General features: G+C 43.1%; 2 protein-coding genes across 5 annotated transcripts in view; one reads left to right on the top strand and one right to left on the bottom strand.

Moving 5' to 3' along the window:
- SRBD1 (S1 RNA binding domain 1) overlaps positions 1–14,651 on the bottom strand; it is a 116,064-nt gene extending 101,413 nt beyond the window's left edge. Inside the window, exons 1-3 of one of the 2 annotated variants that reach the window (XM_078786888.1) lie at positions 13,781–14,651; positions 13,207–13,294; positions 10,679–10,820 (exon numbers count right to left, since the gene is read on the bottom strand). In XM_078786888.1, coding sequence (XP_078643014.1) covers positions 10,679–10,820; positions 13,207–13,269 — 205 coding nt within the window. In that variant the 5' untranslated portion in view covers positions 13,270–13,294; positions 13,781–14,651. Of the gene's footprint in view, positions 1–10,678; positions 10,821–13,206; positions 13,612–13,780 lie in introns of those variants that run through there. The other variant, XM_068131436.2, reaches the window with a different exon arrangement.
- A 2,443-nt stretch (positions 14,652–17,094) lies between these two features.
- Positions 17,095–20,377, top strand: part of LOC137437083 (SLIT-ROBO Rho GTPase-activating protein 1) — a 245,757-nt gene continuing 242,474 nt past the window's right edge. For 2 of the 3 annotated variants that reach the window (XM_068131443.2, XM_068131442.2), the window contains exon 1: positions 17,097–17,391. In XM_068131443.2, the coding sequence (XP_067987544.2) occupies positions 17,325–17,391 (67 nt within the window). In that variant the 5' untranslated portion in view covers positions 17,097–17,324. Of the gene's footprint in view, positions 17,392–20,377 lie in introns of all 3 variants that reach the window. The other variant, XR_013625002.1, reaches the window with a different exon arrangement.

Raw genomic sequence — 20,377 nt, 5'->3', positions numbered from 1 at the left:
CTGGTCTTTCCATGGTTTGTCCCCTTCAAGTTTCTGCAGGGCACACACGGTCCACCATCAACCCCCTATACTGGATCACTGCTCATCTACTTAAATCCGGAATCATTACTCACCTCCACTCATTGATGCCTATTTTTCCCACTCGTGGAACCAACTTCCCCATTCTCTTCAATCTCACTCTTCCCTCCAGGTCTACAAGACAGCTAATGACCACAAGTGTGTTGGATAGTCAAAAAACTATCCACCATCTTGGATAGTCCAAAAAATTCCCAATCCAAAATCATGATCTTTTCCATCCTCGTTAACCCAACCCAAAGTACCCGCGTTTACTCGCCCGATCTTCATGAAGACATTGTGAGATCTAATGTTGCTGGACGGTATCCCAGTTTAATGTCCAACTGAGGGACAGCACAGTTGAAACACCAGGATATGACAGTTTATAGCTGGGTCGGGATTAAAACCCAGGCTTGAGACAGTGAGTGATTTTATAAGGGCATTAGATAAATACTGTACTGGGAGTGAGAGAATATACAGACTTGGCATTTAATATGGAATATTTTTTTGTGGGGGTGAACTTACTTTTCAAGATGACTTAGAACCAAAAGTTCATTGGAATGATGTTGAAATTATTCTAGATTTTGTTAATGTGACCTTTAAGAGAAACAAAAACCACATTTGACATTTCGAAGCAAATAAATTGATCCTTGAAATTGATGTAAATTGATATCGAACTCAATTCACGGACAGTACTGTGTTAAACTTCTGTACGTTTTCCAGAAGTATCTCTTTATTTTGCACATTAGCCAAAATTTTTTTTAACAAAAACAAAAGCTAAATTACGACTGGGATTACGGACAGTAAAATTACAGTTCAGTACTTCGTGTAACCCCCACGAGCATTCAGGAGAGCACGTACATGTTGAGGCATGCTGTTCACGAGATTTGCCAAGGTTTGGACAGGAATCGCTTGCCATGCAGTGACAATAGCCTGCTGCAATTCACGCACAGAGGTCGGCTGCTGGTCCAAGTTGTCGATTTGACGCTTTAATTCTGCCCACAAGTTCTCTATCGGATTCATATCCGGGGACATGGCAGGCCACTCCATATGCTCTCTACACCACGGTCTGCAAGAAAGTGCTGGATCATGCGAGCACGATGAGGCCGTGCATTGTCATCTTGGAAGACAAAGTTTCCTCGAAAGGCTGCACGAACAAATGGAAGCAATGTTTCTTCCAGAATGGCCCTGTGCTTGAACTGGTTCAGGTTTCCATTCAGAACAACCAGGTCAGTTTTGCCCACTGCATGAAAAGCAGCCCAAACGGTCACCCCACCACCTCCAGCTTGGACTCTTGGCACTATACAATCTTCGTTGTAGGCTTCATGCACTTGTCTGCGCACTCGGACGCGGCCATATTGACGATAGACCAGAAATCTAGACTTGTCACTGAAGATCACGTGATTCCAGTGTCCTGGCTGCCATTGACGGTGCTCGATGGCCCACTGCAATCGGCGCTGGCGGTGTTGTCTGGTCAGACGTGGCTTTCTCAGGGGACGCCTGGCACGATAGCCTGCTTGAACCAGTCGTTGGTTGACTAGCCTTCTTGATACAGGCACATTTGTCAGTTGCTGCCACTCAGCCCTAAGCCGATTAGCTGACTTGGTACGGCCATTGCGGACTAACCGGTGCAGCTGGTGATCATCCCTCCTTGTGGTTCTGCGGGGACGTCCTGACCTCGGGATTAGAGGAGGGACACCCCACTGAGCATTTCGTTTCTGGATCTTTGACACCTGACCTTGATTGATGCCATACTGCTGAGCAATAGCATGCTGTTTCATGCCGTAATTTCGTAAAGCCACCACTCCATGACAAACAGCATTGTCGAGTTGACGGACCATCTCCAGGGGAAGCGGCAATAACTTTTGTAGACGTGCAGCAGTTGTTTTCCACTAATACAGAACGCAACAACCCTTATATACCCGATTGTGAAGCCAATCGTCAAATGTACCTGCCCGTACATTTTGTCATGCCACCTGTGATATAATCCTGTTATTGACTTCTTGCTGCGACAGACAATCAGTGACATGGTTCTTTTAACAAAGAAATCACCGAAGCGTAAAAGAAACTCACCAGATTGATATACCGAGTTCAGAAAGTAAACCCAAGTCAAGAAAAAAAAAAATTCCATATTAAATGCCAAGTCTGTAGATGCTGTACTTTTAAAAAGTAAGCAGGTAGGATATGGTGAAGCCACTTTTGTGTACCTCTTCCTTATGATTACACCCCCTATCTATTCCACCTTTACATGATATGTTCTTCATTCTTTGGGATGTGTGCTTTTTATTCCATCCCTACCTCCTCCCCCCCCCCAACCCCCAAACAATTTTACAGGAAGGAAAATAAAATCCCCTAAAGGTATGTCTACTTCGCTGTCTACACGTTGTCACAAATTGTCTCCCTCTGTTCCCATGGCAACCAACCACATTGTCATGTGAGTTTTAGTGTTGGAATGGGTGTAGGTGCATGTTGGTGCAGGCTCAAAGGGCGGAATATCCTCTTCGTACAGCTTACTCTCTTCCTAAGACAATCCCTGTCTGCACTACTGGTGTGACTTTCACTTTATTGCATTAATTTGCAAAAAAAACATTCAAATAAAAATCGTATCACCTTGTTTAATGCTTATCATTTTGTGAAAAATTTATCGAAACGAGAAACTACACAAATGGATTTACTTGCTGCATGGCCACAAAAGGCAGTTATCATGGCCACCAAAGGCAGTTATCATGGCCACAAAAGGCAGTTATCATGGCCACCAAATGTAGTTATCATGGCTACAAAAGGCAGTTATCATGGCCACAAAAGGTAGTTATCATGGCCACAAAAGGCAGTTATCATGGCCACAGAAGGCAGTTATCATGGAAACCAAAGGCAGTTATCATGGCCACAAAAGGCAGTTATCATGGCCACCAAAGGCAGTTATCATGGCCACAAAAGGCAGTTATCATGGCCACAAAAGGCAGTTATCATGGCCACAAAAGGCAGTTATCATGGCCACCAAAGGCAGTTATCATGGCCACCAAAGGCAGTTATCGTGGCCACAAAAGGTAGTTATCATGGCTACAAAAGGCAGTTATCATGGCCACAAAAGATAGTTATCATGACCACAAAAGGCAGTCATCATGGCCACACAAGGCAGTTATCGTAGCCACAAAAGGTAGTTATCATGGCTACAAAAGGCAGTTATCATGGCCTCAAAAGGCAATTATCATTGACACAAAAGGCAGTTATCATGGCCACAAAAGGCAGTTATCATGGCCACACAAGGCAGTTATCGTGGCCACAAAAGGTAGTTATCATGGCTACAAAAGGCAGTTATCATGGCCACAAAAGGCAGTTATCATGGCCACAGAAGGCAGTTATGGCCACAAAAGGTAGTTATCATGGCTACAAAAGGCAGTTATCATGGCCATTGGCCACAAAAGGCAGTTATCATGGCCACATAAGGCAGTTATCATGGCCACAAAAGGCAATTATCATGGCCACAGAAGGCAGTTATCATGGCCACAAAAGGTAGTTATCACGGCCACAAAAGGTAGTTATCATTGACACAAAAGGCAGTTATCATGGCCACAAAAGGCAGTTATCATGGCCACAAAAGGCAGTTATCATGGCCACACAAGGCAGTTATCGTGGCCACAAAAGGTAGTTATCACGGCCACAAAAGGCAGTTATCATTGACACAAAAGGCAGTTATCATGGCCACAAAAGGCAGTTATCATGGCCACAAAAGGCAGTTATCATGGCCACCAAAGGCAGTTATCATGGCCACAAAAGGCAGTTATCGTGGCCACAAAAGGTAGTTATCATGGCTACAAAAGGCAGTTATCATGGCCACAAAAGGCAATTATCATGGCCACAGAAGGCAGTTATCATGGCCACAAAAGGTAGTTATCACGGCCACAAAAGGCAATTATCATGGCCACAGAAGGCAGTTATCATGGCCACAAAAGGCAGTTATCGTGGCCACAAAAGGCAGTTATCATGGCCACAAAAAGCAGTTCTCAGAGTGAATTTTGAGAAGGTGCTCAGTGAGTTTCTACGGTTACGTGTTGTGATGTAGATAATGACGCCTCTCATGCCAATCCCACAAGGCAAAGTCCGAATTTAAAGGAATGCCCTGAGATGGCAGGAGTCTAAAATAATTACAATACAAAGTGTACAAGCAGCTTCGACAAATATAATTTGCTAGTATGGATTTATAGGTGCATCATAGGTAGGGATAACAATACAGGGTGTCATGGTGATTCAATTGATCTTTCAAAATAATTGGGGATAACTCACCTATTATTCGCTATGAACACTATGGGATCTTCAACGTCTACCAACGAATGCTAGCAGATGGGACGCCCTGTTAACGTACATACCAAGCGACGATACTCACACCGACACACCGCCGTGCACCTGCACCCAATACAAGTTTTGGTGTGAAAGCACACACAGCCCTTTATTCTTCTCACACTGAGCAGTTTCTCCATATATTGGATCCTAAAGTCATTAAGACATAAAATAATATCACGTGGTATAAAAGAACCAAAAGCACGAGAGAAGAGCTGTTTTAACAAGCACTTTGGCAAGACCGCAGGATAAGAGCAAGACATTCCTTTTGTACACATCAGGCCCAGGTACATTAGGAGGCGAGTGCAGGCAGAACCCAGGATCACGATGTTCAAAGTGAATCAACTCTCCATCCTGCGTTTCGATTGGTTCTACAAACACGAATAGCCTAACGTTGTGACCGTTTAATGGGTAAAGGTGGAATTTAATCTGGACGAAGGACAAATGTCTACAGCTAGAAACAAAAGTGCCTGCAATGATGCCAAATTCGTTTTGTATATATATAATTGATGAATGCTATTGTTAAAATGCTTTCTAGTGCAGAAGCCACAGCACATTAAAATATAATGTTTTAATGCGGCGTGCAAGTAGGAGTGTTCGGTCGCATAGAGTCGTCATACGAGAAAGGTTTGACAGATTGAAAAAAAAAAAAAAAAAAAAAAAAATGCAGCATGGAGAGTTGTAATGTGCAGGGCACTCTTGAACTGATGAAATGATAGAGGAAGGACGATGATAACAAAGGTAAAGAAATTCAGAAATGGAATTGGGTTGGGCGGCTTACAATGCCTGGGTCACATGTCCATGGCGGCACTCCATATTAACTTGTCTTGCACAGAATAAAAGGGAAAAAAATACCCGGAAAATGAAGAGCGCACACATCATCACATATTGAATACATCTTTCATAGAAAGAAAAGCAAGAAAGAAGCGACATCTGCGAGGAAGGCATTTGTGAAACACTTTTCTTTTGCAAACAGTGTAGAGGCTCATGGAGGAGCCACAGAATGGATCTGGGTGTGTGTGTGTGTGTGTGTGTGTGTGTGTGTGTGTGTGTGTGTGTGTGTGTGTGTGTGTGTGTGTGTGTGTGTGTGTGTGTGAGAGAGTAAGAGAGAGTGAGAGAGAGAGAGAGAGAGAGAGAGAGACTTTTGTATCCTTTTATTATAAAAGTATAAAACCATTCCACAAAGCAGTGTTAAACCAAGCAACGAGTTCAAAGAAACATTGTATAAGGATCATAAACACACCAAAAAAGAACAAAGGATATTCAAAAGAAATCAGCAAGTATAAAAATTTTACCAACCAAAGGTGAGGACACAAACAGAAACCACAAACAATTTTAAAGGAAATGCTCACGCAAGAGCTATGAACACATCAAGAGCAAATTAAGCGTTTGATTAAATTAAGTGAAAAATTGAGAAAGGGAAAGAGAGGGGGGGGGGGAGAGAGAAGGGGAGAGAGGGAGGGGGAGAGAGGGAGGGGGAGAGAGAGAGAGAGAGGGAGAGAGAGACTGAGAGACTGACTGATTTTTGAAGTCCTTTTATTATCAAAATAATACAAAAAAAAGTATATATATATATATATATATTTACACCAACCATAAATACATGAAAGCAATGAACCGAAACTGTTCCGGAAGAACCACGACCAGCGAATTACCAAAAAAACCATTAAATTTATACAAACTACAAAAATATTAACAGTTGGTTCTCACAAACCTCACACAACCCTTCATGACACCAAGTATTGGTGAATTCATCAAGATTGTTTACATCCTTAGAGAAACAAAACTCTAGTTTAAGTCTTGCTGACACGAGGGCATTGAAAAACAACATAACATTGCATTCCCCGGCAGGTTTACCGTTCAATTTCTCCTTTCTTGAGAGATACATTGCCAGCTTGGCTGTTGCAACAAGAAACCTCATTAACATGTTTTCCTTGCTTAATTTGGCATTAAAGCCGAAAATAAAAGAACGCAAAGAGAAAACAACATTCATTCTGTGTGCCACAAGATTAAACCACCGAAACAAAGGAACCAATCTCACACAATTAATGAAGGCGTGGAACACGTCCTCCGTACATATGCAGAATGGGCAACACGTGGATGTAGGAGAGAAATGGTTAATTAACTTATTGGAGGGGACTATCCAGTGGATCAGTCTCCATTGGAGATCACCAGATCTTTTAATACGAGCTTGCTATACATGGAGTCCCATACAGGTTCAGAGGGGGGTCCCACAGGCAACAGTCTCTTCCACCGGATTACTCCATTTAGTGGCGTATCCCCCAGCAGTAACTTGACACATGACTTGTATAACTCTTTACTGCCAGTCTCTTGAAAGGGACTTAACCCCATGCTAACCGGGTGTGTCATCCGACTTGAAGTGCACCAATAACCCTGGAAAAACCCAGTCATCGTGCAATGGTTCGAGCTTGTGGGACCAGCATACTCTCAGCCGTAACCCCTATTCGTATTACCTCTCTCAACACTTTTGCAGTCACTCTTTCGGACCGAATTCCTGCTCGCTCGGCTACTTCTCGAGCTGATTTCCACCCGCAACCTGAAACATGCCGGAGGTGCCATACTTTTGTGATGCCAGCAATTATGAAATGCTGGCAGAGGTCCCTACTTTTGGGCATGTTAGAGAAAAGCCGATTGCAGAACAAAGGCTATTGTGCAAACATGTTTATGTCATAGTTGTCTTCTTGACGGCACACTGTGAGGTTCTGCCAAGCATTCAACACACTCTGATAAAAAAAAACAGAACGAGGAGATATGTCAACTTGTTGAAGCAGGACCAAGAAACATTCGCGGCCATATCCCAGCCCACCTGCTTGCCGCAAAATGTGATTGGCCAAGACATGGTTTGGTAATTGCTCTTTCGATAACAGTTTTTGTACAGAGCATAGCCGAAAGGCCATTATACGGCTCCTGATGTCTACCATACTCTGGCCACCCTCGGCCAATGGACGGCATACAACGTTTGGCCGTAACCAGCGATGACCTCCCCAAAAGAACTCCAACAGTTGCCTTTGCACTTCCTCCACCAAGCCTTCTGGTGGTTGCAGGCAGATGAGTCTGTGCCACAAGAAGGAGGCGACTAGATTATTGACTACCAAAACTCGGCCCTTGTACGAAAGGTGAGGCAGGGCTCTCCTCCACCTACTCAATCTCTTTTTTACACATTCAGCAACACCTTCCCACTTCTTCTGGCCATACTGTGGGGATCCAGGAAGCACTGCAAGATAGCGAACACCTTCATCCACCCACTTTAAACTTGCAGGAAGGTGTATTGGCAGGGTTAGCACCATTCCGGATACATTGTTCCTGACAAAGGGAACCCATAAAGCTTTGCTCTTTCCCCAGTTGCACTTCAAAGAGGAAGCTAAACCAAACAAATGTAGGCACTTAACAGGAGCTGCAATGTCGTTATTGTCTTTAACAATAACTGAGACATCATCAGCATATGCCGATACGACAACTGAAGGATATTCAGAAGATATACTCATTCCAGAAACATTATTCCTTAGTAATACGAGAAGTGATTCCATTACAAGGGTGAACAGTAAGCCGGAGACAGGGCAACCTTGCCTTACCCCCCTTTGAACCTGTATGGGAGAACAAAGCTCATTGTTCACCTTAACTAAACTGAATATATTGTTGTACAATAAAGCAATATAAATCCTGAAATTAGCTCCAAATCCACAAGCTTCAAGCACATGATTCAAAAAGACGTGATCGATGCTATCAAAAGCCTTTTCTAAATCAAGAAAAATTATACCAAAGTCATTCTGCACACAGTTGCCATCTATCAGATCTCGAATGAAAAATATGTTATCATGCATGGATCTACCTGGGATACAATAACTCTGATCAGGGTGAACCAAATCACTAATTACCTTTTTAACTCGATTGGCCAAAACTTTTGAATTTTTTTTAATATTCAGTGCATAGTAGAGAAACAGGTCTCCAATTCTTCATGTGTCGCAAATCACCAGCCTTTGGAAGAAGGGACATCACCGCTCTTCTCAAACGTAAAGGCAATTCTCCATGAGTCAGTGATGATTCAAGAACACACATCAGTTCTGGACCTAACAGTTCCCAAAATTCCACATAAAATTCAGCCGGCAAGCCATCGATTCCAGGGGCTCTTCCCGAGTCCATTCCAGCTAGGGCTTGCGTTAACTCCTCGAGCGTAATTGGCGAGTCCAACTCCAAGCGCTGGGATCAGTTAACGAGGACAGGTGAGAGGTTAAACGTCTCATTGTTTCATCACAAACAACTTGTTTTGTAAACAGTTTGGGAAAGAAATCTTTAACACATAACCGTATGTCTCTGGGATTTACAACAACAGCTCCGCAAGGGTCAATGACATAAAAAAATATTCTTAGGTGATTTACTGACAGAATCCAGACGAAAAAAAAGCTTTACTAGGGGTATCTAAAACCTTTAAGTTCTTAACCCTTAGTCTGAGCAACAATCCTGCTGCTTTCTCCTGGATTAACTCTCTCAACTGAGTCTTCTTTGCTAGTAATAACTGATAGTTTTTTTACATTATTATTCTTAGCAAGTTTACCTTCGAGCTGTACAATGTCAGCTTCCAAACAAGTCATTGTTACATTCTTAACATCTGTAATGTTTGCTCTAAACTGTTGACAAAACACCCGAATATGGGTTTTCGTATTGTCCCACCAAAGATTTACTGAAGAAAAAGAGGACTTTCTAGGATTTGATTCGCCCAGAAAATTTGGAAGGCTTCTTTAAATAGACCATCTTCTAGAAGACTGGTATTAAATTTCCAGCATGCACTTTTATGTATTGACTGAGGAAAAAGAAACCCCATGGTTACTAAATGATGGTCTGAGAATATTGGCGGAAAATAATCTGGAGAGACTATAGCGTTTCTAAAAGGTGAGTTTATATACCATCGGTCGAGTCTCGCAACGGACACTCTTCCTCTGGTAATGCGGCTCCAGGTAAACTGAGGTTCATTGGGGTAAAGTACCCCCCATACATCTAGCAAACCAACCCGAGAAAAGAAAAGGGATAAATCAATACAAGATTCAGGATGAGGTTCTGCCGAGTTCCTGTCTATTACAGGTTCAAAGGTACAGTTAAAATCACCCCCGATACAAACACATTGGTTTGGATCAACTGTCTGCAGGTGATTAATCACAGAAGCAAAGAAAGGTTTTCATTCTGTACTCTCACTAGGTGCGTACACATTGAATAATGTGAAATGGAAATTATTAACCACCGGTTCTGGAGACCTGAACCGGCCTTGAACAATCTCCTGGCAGAGGATTAACTCAGGTACTAGCCCTGGTCTAAGTATGAAAGCAACACCTGCCGAAAGAGAAGACAGGTTGCTAAAAATGCACTGTCCCCCAAAAACACGACACCAATCATGTTCTACGTTCTGGGTGATGTGTGTTTCCTGCCATAAAAGTACATCGACATTTTTGCGCCGAAACAAACTTTGCACTTGAGTTTGGCGGTTTGGATTTGCACCTCCGCCGTTAATGTTCAAGGTGGCAAAGGTAATTTGCTTCATTCCTTATCAAAAGGCTTGATTGGGTGTTGTGAAATCTCAAGATCGGCTTTTGTAATAAATTTCCTGAGTCGGTGAAACTGTGACTTTGTTAGTGGAAATTCTTTGGCCTTTCTCGTTATTTATTTTGCTGATTGAATAAATGAACCTAAATCAGGAAATGTATCCCTGATAACTACATTTCACTGTCTATAGGTTTCATTTAAAAAATAAAGTACTAGTTGAGGAGATATCATTGGCTGACTCAACTGAGACTGAGACAATTCGGGCACCTCGACATCCTCATCAGATTCCGATAAGTCTGACGAGATCCCTCCGGGATCGTGGATGTCGGCTTCCGTGGTCACTATGGGAATTGTCAGTGTCTCTGGGGATTCGCTGGAGAGCTCCACTGTGCGATCAACATTGCCATGGTGATATTTGTGCTCAACGGAAGTTGAAACCTCGGTTTCACACTCTTGTGGAGCACTATCTACCGAATCTCCTTTCTTGACAAGTATGTAGCAAGTTTTGCTGTAGCTACAAAAAAACACAACAGTTCATACTTTTTGTCATGTTGACGTTCCTTTTTGAACCAAATAAAGGAACTAAAAGTAAATCTGAAATTCATTGTGTGACACAAAGTTTAACCAGTTAAATAATGGAAAAAGTCTTTCACAGCCAATAAAAAAAATGAAATACATCCTCATTTACAGAGCAAAAGGGGCAGCATGCAGATATTGGGGCAAAATTCCTCACATATGTGTTGCATGGGATGATCCAGTGAGCAATGCGCCACTGGAGATCTCCTGTTCTTTTGGTGATTTGCTTGCAATACATCGATCCCCATACAGGTGCAGTGGGGGGCCTGGCAGGGAGTAGTCTCTTCCAGCGTGTTACTCTGTTTAATGGAGAAACACCTAGAATTAGAGATACACAACACTTATACACTATACAGGCTCTTGCTGCTTGCAGCTTGTAATTCATTTGTCCCTGTGCTAACAGGTGGAAGTTCTCTGGGGGAGCAGTCAAAAATCAGTTTCGGGAAATATGACCCATCAGGATGTCCATTGTCCATGTGTATTCTGAGTCCATAATAACCGTCGCTGATGACCTTTTTGTATGACATTTCTCATTATTAAGCCGATTGTCCTCTTGGACAGAATTCCTGTCGTATTTGAAATTTCTTCCACAGTCTTCCACCCTACACCAGAGTTTGGCCGTAGGTGCCATACTTTATTCATGCCTGCATCAAATGAAGCGTTGGCACAAATTACGGCTCTTGAATACATCAGGAAAGAGAGGGTTGAAAAACAGAGGTTCAACTTCGAACATCCCTGGGGAGTATGTGTCCACTTTTCTAATCAAGTTAAGACCTTTCCAGGCATTGAGAAGGTTCTGGTAGAATATAGGGAGCGTTGCTGTATTCACATCATTGAGGTGGGTCAGGAATACTTCTAGACCACAGCCGAGTCTGCCTGCCTGTTGCAAAATATGACAGGCCAATGGGTGATTTGGCAGGTGCTAAACATATAGAATGTGCTGAATGGAACACAAGCGAAAGGCCATGAGGCAGGATTTAATGTGAACAAGGCCTCGGCCTCCTTCAGATGAGGTATGGCATATTACGCCAATGATGGATGCTTCCAGAACACGCCACAAAAAACATGATCAATGCTGTCAAAGGCTTTTTCAAGGTCTAGAAAAATTATTCCAAACTCATTTTGATTGTGGTGAGTGTCCATTAAATCCCGAACTAAAAAAATGTTGTCATAAATGGATCGACTGGGGATGCAGAAAGTCTGATCGGATGCAGGACCAGATCACCAATGACCTTCTTCAAACGATTTGCCATCGCTTTTGAAAACAGTTTGTAGTCTGTGCATAATACTGAAACTCGTCTCCAATTCTCCATCTGCCGGAGATCTCCTGACTTTGGGAGGAGACTCACCACTGCTCTCCTTAGGCTTAATGGCATTGCACCAGTTCGCAGGGATTATTGGATTACATTGAAGAGTTCCAGACCTAACAACAACAACACAACAACATGCATTTTAAGGCCATTTTCCCTGCGAGAGCGGGGGTTAGCCTTGCGGTCCCCATGACAATCTTCTCCATTTTGCCCTATTTTCTGCATCTCCCCTTGTTAACCCCATTGCCCGCATTTCTTCTTCCACCATCTTTAGCCAAGTTTTTCTCGGTCTTCCCCGTCCTCTACTTCCTTCTACATTCATTTCCATCACTCTTCTCAACCAGTCACTTTCATCCGTCCTCAACACATGACCAAACCATCTCAACCTGTTCCTCTTCACAGCATCAATCACAGGCTCTATTCCCATCATCTTTCGCAATTCATCATTTGGCCTGTTGTTGGCTTAGCGGTTAGGGTGCCGACTTGGGATCCGAGGATCCTGGGTTCGAATCCCGGTCGATCGCTGAATTAACGCCAGGGGGGTTGACTCAGCCTGTCATCCTTCCGAGGTCGGCAAATTGAGCACCAGCTTGCTGGGATGAATGATCATGGTGTGTACCCCGATTTAGAATAGGTACACCGTATCCCTGCGCATCGTAAGAGCGTGACCAAGGGTTGGCGTCAGGAAGGGCATCCGGCCATGAAAAAAACATTGCCTTAAACAGGGAACAATGATTGTCACGGGGCCTGCAAGGCTAACCCCCACTCTAGCGGGGAAAATGGCCTTAAAACGATCATTCATATTCATTCATTCTCTCAACGATACTCTGCACATTCACCGAACCATTCGCATTTCCACCCTTTCCAGCCTTCGTTGCTGCTCTACGTTCATTACCCATGTCTCGCTCCCATAAATCATAACACTTCTCACACATGCAGCATACACCTTTCCCTTCAGCTTCAACGACACCCCCCTCCTCGTCAGCATGCCACTCAGTTCCCGAAACTTCTTCCATGCACATCTCACTCCAGCAACCGTTGCCGAGTCGAATCCACCTTCTCCATTCAGCCTGTCTCCTAGGTAACAAAATGTTTTCACACCTTCCAGCTTCACGCCGTCTCCAAAATCCAACTCAACATTTCCTCCATCTGCAGCTCCCTCTGTGCACACCTTACACTTGAATGTAGCTGCCACACTGGTTAATGACCCTCTCAAACCACTACATTTTTGATGAACCCACTCAGCGCACATTATACATTGAATGGAGTTCACTCCAACACCCTTCCTGCACACAGCACACGGCCACTTCCCAGTTCTTTCCACCTCACCACATGCTTTACCACTCGCCATCACCTTCGTTTTTCCGATATTCACCTTCAGACCTTTTGTTTCCATACATTCCTTCCACTTGTTCATCTTCTCCTTCAGTCCATCCATACTTTCTGCATCAACACCAGATCATCTGCATACAACAACACCCACGGTAAACCCTCCTTTACATTCCGAGCCAGCACCTCCATCACAGCTACAAATAGTAGTGGACCTAGTACCGACCCCTGATGCACTCCCACCTTCACGTCAAACTCACCACTGTTCCTGTCCTTTGTACTTACAGCTGTGCGCACTCTTTTGTACATTGCCACCACATCACATCATTCCCCCATCGAAAACCTTAATCTTTTATACCCCTTTTAATACACCCCAATGCACCTCCTTCAAATTCTGACTTCTATCCAGAAAGTCCTTGTAGTGCCCATCTTGTTTATCCCATGCACCCCGCCCCAGCCCCCTCCCTTCCACAGATCTCCCGATGTCCCTGTTCTCTACTGTTCTTGTGCTTCCCTTTCTCTCCCCCTCTTGTCTCTCGCTCCCTTTATTATATGTTCTATGTGTTAGCTCTTACACGAGCCTCGACTTAAAACATAAAAAACTCAATTGTGGCACACACATTTGCTCCAGCTGGGATGAACAATTGTTGGAAATCAATTGGAACAGTTCTGCTGGAAGGAACAATGAAGTATAGCTGATGTTGTTGGCTTGTTGCTGCTCCAACCGCAATGCCACCATTAATTGTTATTCGTTGCTCCAAGACAAGTTTGAATCTGTCCATGGAGCTTAAGTAATGAAATTCCGCACATTCGGGCTTGCCCCCACAAACAAACGTACTTATACATTTATCATTTTTAAACAGTGATCTAACACTCATGGTGGAGCTTCCAACACAGATGAAAAACAGGGCAACGACATGAGGCGACATCAATGCTCTTTAACATAAAATATTAATTCATTGATACACAATGCTACCTTGGGATTCCTGCACCATGATCCTCATCACATTCCATAAAAAGATTCTCATGAGATCCTCATCAGATTCCATTAAAATATCAGGATTGAAAGCGTTTTTGTTTGTTTGTACCCAAAAGTGAATGCATCACTAACTGGTATAGTTACTCGGTAGTTAGGTAGACAAGGGTCATGCCCAGGCTGGATGAAGACCATTTTTATTTTCACACGTACTAACTGGATCCTTACTTATGCCTCCACCGTCGAAGGCATTATGTTTTCGGGTTGTCAGTCCGTCTGTCCGTCCGTCCGGCTGTCCGTCCGGCTGTCCGTCCGTCCTCCGTGATAGGATTTTGTTACTGCGATAATTTAACAATGACTAAAAGGATCCAAGTCAAACTTGGTACAGGTATGGATAATAAAGTAAAGATGAAAGATTTTGGGGTCAAGAGGTCAAAGTTCATGTTAAGTTAAAATTATGTTAAAATTAGTTAAAGTTAAAGTTAAATTAGTTAAAGTTAGTTAAATTAGTTAAAATTAGTTAAATTAGTTAACGTTAAAGTTAAATTAGTTAAAGTTAGTTAAAATTAGTTAAAATTAGTTAAAATTATGTTAAGTTAAATTAACCTAACTTGTGAAACAGTGATGGGATCAATTAGAAAGCACAATATATGTGTATATACAGGTAAATATCAATTAGAAACGCCAATATGTGTACATGCAGGTAAAACCAATTAGAACCCACAATATACGTGTATATACAGGTAAAAATCAATTAGAAACCACAATATATGTGAATATACAGGTAAAAATCAATTAGAAACCACAATATATGTGAATATACAGGTAAAAATCAATTAGAAACCACAATATATGTGAATATACAGGTAAAAATCAATTAGAAACCACAATATATGTGAATATACAGGTAAAAATCAATTAGAAACCACAATATATGTGAATATACAGGTAAAAATCAATTAGAAACCACAATATATGTGAATATGCAGGTAAATATCAATTAGAAACCCCAATATGTGTACATACAGGTAAAAATCAATAACAAACCTCAATATGTGTACATACAGGTAAAACCAATTAGAAACCACAATATATGTGTATATACAGGTAGGTATAAATTAGAAACCACAATATATGTGTATATACAGGTAGGTATAAATTAGAAACCACAATATATGTGTATATATAGGTAAATATAAATTAGAAACCCCAATATGTGTACATACAGGTAAAAATCAATAACAAACCTCAATATGTGTACATACAGGTAAAACCAATTAGAAACCACAATATATGTGTATATACAGGTAGGTATAAATTAGAAACCACAATATATGTGTATATACAGGTAGGTATAAATTAGAAACCACAATATATGTGTATATACAGGTAGGTATAAATTAGAAACCACAATATATGTGTATATACAGGTAAATATAAATTAGAAACCCCAATATGTGTACATACAGGTAAAAATCAATAACAAACCCCAATATGTGTACATCCAGGTAATATCAATTAGAAACCACAATATATACAGGTAAAAATGAATTTGTGTTCATTCCTTCGCTTTTGACATTGGAGACTCTTGAAGGATTACATGAATTCAGGTTCCCTGGCCGGCTGTGACGTGCTCTAATAAAGGGTTATATAATTATTACTTGCAAAATCGCAAAATCTAATAAATATTACTTGCCTCAATTTTCATCCAATTAACTTGAAATTTGAAGAGGACTTGCATATCTGGTCACTGAATTCAACCACAAATGATATTTTGGGTGAACATAGGCCAAAAGGTCAACATTGGCCAAAAGGTCAACATAGGCCAAATTTCTAAAATCCTCAATTTTCATCTGATCGACTTGAAATTTGAAGAGGACTTGCATATCTGGTCACTGAATTCAACCACAAATTATATTTTGGGTGAACATAGGCCAAAAGGTCAACATTGGCCAAAAGGTCAACATAGGCCAAATTTCTAAAATCCTCAATTTTCATCTGATCGACTTGAAATTTGAAGAGGACTTGCATATCTGGTCACTGAATTCAACCACGTATTATATATTTAGGTAAACACAGGCCAAAAGGTCAACATAGGCCAAATTTCTAAAATCACCAATTTTCATTTGATTGACTTGAACTTGTAAGAGGATTTATATATATGGTCACTGAATTCAACGACCATCTATTTTTGAGGTCAACAGAGGCCAAAAGGTCAACATAGGCCAAATTTTTAATATCCTCAATTTTCATCCGATTGACTTGAAAATTGAACAGCATTTGCACATTGAGTCACTAAATAGGGAAACCAACTATTTTTGAGGTCAAAGGTCAACTCAAGGTCAACCTTCAAAAATCATCATTTTTCATCTGAAAAATCGTCACTTTTCATCCTGTTGACCCGAGCTTTGATCAAGATTGTAAATTTTAATCTTCATGAAATGGACAATTTGCTGTATCAATGGTAAACTTTTTGGGGGGGGGGGATTTTGCAAGTATCGTGCTCCGCATGACGTCTTCTTGTTTATTAATTTGCCGAAACGACGTGCTCGATTTACGGGAGATACACATCTCGAGTCGCACGAGACGTGCGCGAAAAATGCGCGGGAACAAGCACGCTCGTCGCTCGGGTAATCCCAATCGCCACACCTTGCTCGCACCTGGACCCTCGATACTGCAAACCTGTATCGGAACCTTGCCGCGCTCTCTCTCGAACCCGGCCCGCTCCATGGTAACGTGACCAGGACGCGGCCCTCCGTCGTCATCGTCGACCCTCACAATACGCCGTGGCCGCAAAAATGGCTGCGAGCGGTTTCGTTTAGCGTCGCATTTTGGTCGGTTTAGCGTCGCATTTTGGTCGGACGGAGTACAGGCTGAAGGACTCGTCGCCTCGGGGTTGAATGATTAAGCCCCGCCTGCGCGAGAGGGCGCAGAGTGGGGAAGCGGAACCCGTTGGAAGTCGGGGGGGCGGTGTGGTGGACAACGGAGTAACGGGCCGGGTTGCCGTGCAGAGGAAGTGTCGGAGTGTCCTCTGCTCGACACTTTCCTCCTTTTACCTGAACGTGCGGACAAAAGCTGCCTGGAGATACCCCGAGCAAAAGGTTAGACGCGAGGACGACGAGAGCTGAGGGGAAGCGGACGAGGAGCCGGACGAGCAGGGACACGGAGAAGGACAAAGCTGCGGAACCATGAGCTCTGCGGCACGATTCAAGAAGGACAAAGAGATCGTGGCGGAGTACGAGGCGCAGGTCAAAGGTAAAAGAGCGCGCGGGCCTACGCGTCATATTGGTCGTGCGTCGCACTCGGTTATCCCTACCTTGGTACCCCCGCCCCTTACACGTACACCGACGGACAACCGGGGCGGGGTAACCGGGTCAGCAGGTCTCTGTCCTCAAGCCGCGGGGTCTCTCCGTTTTCCGGCCGCGACACGTACTTGTCTCCAGGTCGCGTACACCGCTCGTACGGGTCGATCCCCGTACGGTGTATGAATATTCATCGAGCGTGCAAGTTTTATTAAATAAAAGATTCGCGGCGTTGCCATGGAAACATAGGCCTCGGCCGGTGGGATGTAGCCTTGGTGAAAGCACCCGACCGGTCCACGCAACTTCCGGTCTCCCCGTGAAGGTAGATAGATGTGGGTGCGTATCGACGAGTATCGGAGTATTGGGTACACCTCGTACTGGCTTATAATATAAATATTATTATACTCTCTCGATCTCCTTAATGCGTCAAAACGACACAATTTGGGACAATTTAATGTAAACTCTTCTCATTAATGTACAATATTGAGCTTCAAATGAACAATAAAAATCACGAATATTGTACATCTTCATCCAGACATGCGGTGTGCACTGATGTACATGTACTGATATGCGGCGTGCACCTATGTACATGTGCTGATATGTCGCATGCACCTATGTACATGTACTGATATCAGTGATATGTGGCATCCACCAATGTACATGTACTGATATGCAGTGTGCACCGATGATGTACATGTACTGATATGCGGCGTGCACCTATGTACATGTACTGATATATGGCGTGCACTGATGTACATGTACTGATATGCAATGTCCACCGATGTACATGTACTGATATGTGGCATCCACCGATGTACATGTACTGATATGCGGCGTGCACCGATGTACATGTACTGATATGTGGCATCCACCCATGTACATGTGCTGATATGTCGCATGCACCTATGTACATGTACTGATATCAGTGATATGTGGCATCCACCAATGTACATGTACTGATATATGGCGTGCACTGATGTACATGTACTGATATGCAATGTCCACCGATGTACATGTACTGATATGTGGCATCCACCGATGTACATGTACTGATATGCGGCGTGCACCGATGTACATGTACTGATATGTGGCATCCACCGATGTACATGTACTGATATGTGGCGTGCACCTATGTACATGTACTGATATGTGGCATCCACCCATGTACATGTACTGATATGTGGCATGCACCTATGTACATGTACTGATATCAGTGATATGTGGCATCCACCGATGTACATGTACTGATATGTGGCGTGCACCGATGTACATGTACTGATATGTGGCATCCACCGATGTACATGTACTGATATGTGGCATGCACCGATGTACATGTACTGATATGTGGCATCCACCCATGTACATGTACTGATATGCGGCATGCACCTATGTACATGTACTGATATCAGTGATATGTGGCATCCACCGATGTACATGTACTGATATGCAGTGTGCACCAATGTACATGTACTGATATGTGGCGTGCACCTATGTGCATGTACTGATATGTGGCGTGCACCTATGTACACGTACTGATATCAGTGATATGTGGCATCCACCGATGTACATGTACTGATATGCAGCGTGCACCTATGTACTACCGATCGTTACTACATTTTGTCCGAACCTTCTGTCCGAATCCCGTGTATATTTCATTTCACAATGTGACATATCGTGAAAAATTGTTTCAAAGTGCAGTGTGTGTTTGTGTGTGTTTCTGTCTGAGTGTGTGTCTCTCTGAGTTTGTGTGTCTGAGAGTGTGCATGTGTCTGTCTGACTGTACGTGTGTGTCTGTCTGAGTGTGTGTCTGTCTGAGTGAATGCGTGTGTTTGTCTGAGTGTGTATGTGTCTGTCGGAGTGTGTGTGTGTGTGTGTGTGTGTGTGTGTGTGTGTGTGTGTGTGTGTGCGTGTGTGTGTGTATGTGTGTGTCAGTCAGACATTACAGTGCAGACGTGTTGTCCAGCCTGGGTTTGATTCCCGACCAAACTATAAGCCGGCAGGTCGTTGCGTCGTCCCTTGGACGCTCGTTAAGCTGGGTGTCCCTTCTGCTGGGATTATTTGGTTGATGTTGAAGACCTCACGCTGTCTTGCGAAGGGTAGGCGAGATATTTGCCGGAACCCTTAACAAATTACAAATTCCTGTGCCGCCTTCGGTCAAAACATCAGGCCTGTCCAGTGAGATCGTGAAAGCCTTGAGGGGTTAAAAGCGTTCACCTGCCGACCCCACAATAAGGTGGGAATAATTGGGGCATGTCGTGATAGAGGTGTGTGTGTGTGTGTGTGTGTGTGTGTGTGTGTGTGTGTGTGTGTGTGTGTGTGTGTGTGTGCGCATATTCCTTGACTTTGACTCTGCACTGTGTTTTACCCACCCCGTACCAGGTAGATTTTCATGTTAGGGTTACCTTGACCGGTTGCCTCAAAACGTGTTCAAACTTTATGACTATTCTGTGAATTTACTGCACGAATCGTGACCTTCATTCGGTGTCTGATGCGATTTCCAAAGTCAAACATAGGTGTGGGTTACCTGCTAGTTTTCCCATGTGCACCACTGCCTCAATATGTGGAGGACCCAGGTTCAAATCCCATACATTGGTACCTACTACGGCAGGTACGTGCTTGTCCATCGATCGGTAACGTCCTGGTAATTTATGTAAGAGTACATTGATGTCCACTAATGTCTTTGTCCTCCATGTGATTTATGTACACACGCCTTCTATAAGCCTCGTACCATTGCAAAATAAATTGTATAACATGTGCCAGCTTGGGTTTCCAGATTGAAATAGCAAGGCAGTCGCTCTCTCCATTCTTTATATTCGCCAGTAAGACGTTTGTGGGGGAAAAAAGGTATATATATACATTTTTTTTCATTTTGCTTGATGTTTTCCCATGGGCTGGAAAGGGATTTCCCATTATTTCATAGAGATAAAAATGAAACTGAA

Source organism: Myxine glutinosa, chromosome 11 (genome assembly GCF_964187855.1).
Source record: "Myxine glutinosa chromosome 11, kmMyxGlut1.1, whole genome shotgun sequence".
NCBI lineage: Eukaryota > Metazoa > Chordata > Myxini > Myxiniformes > Myxinidae > Myxine > Myxine glutinosa.
This window is presented reverse-complemented; position numbering and strand designations above follow the sequence as displayed.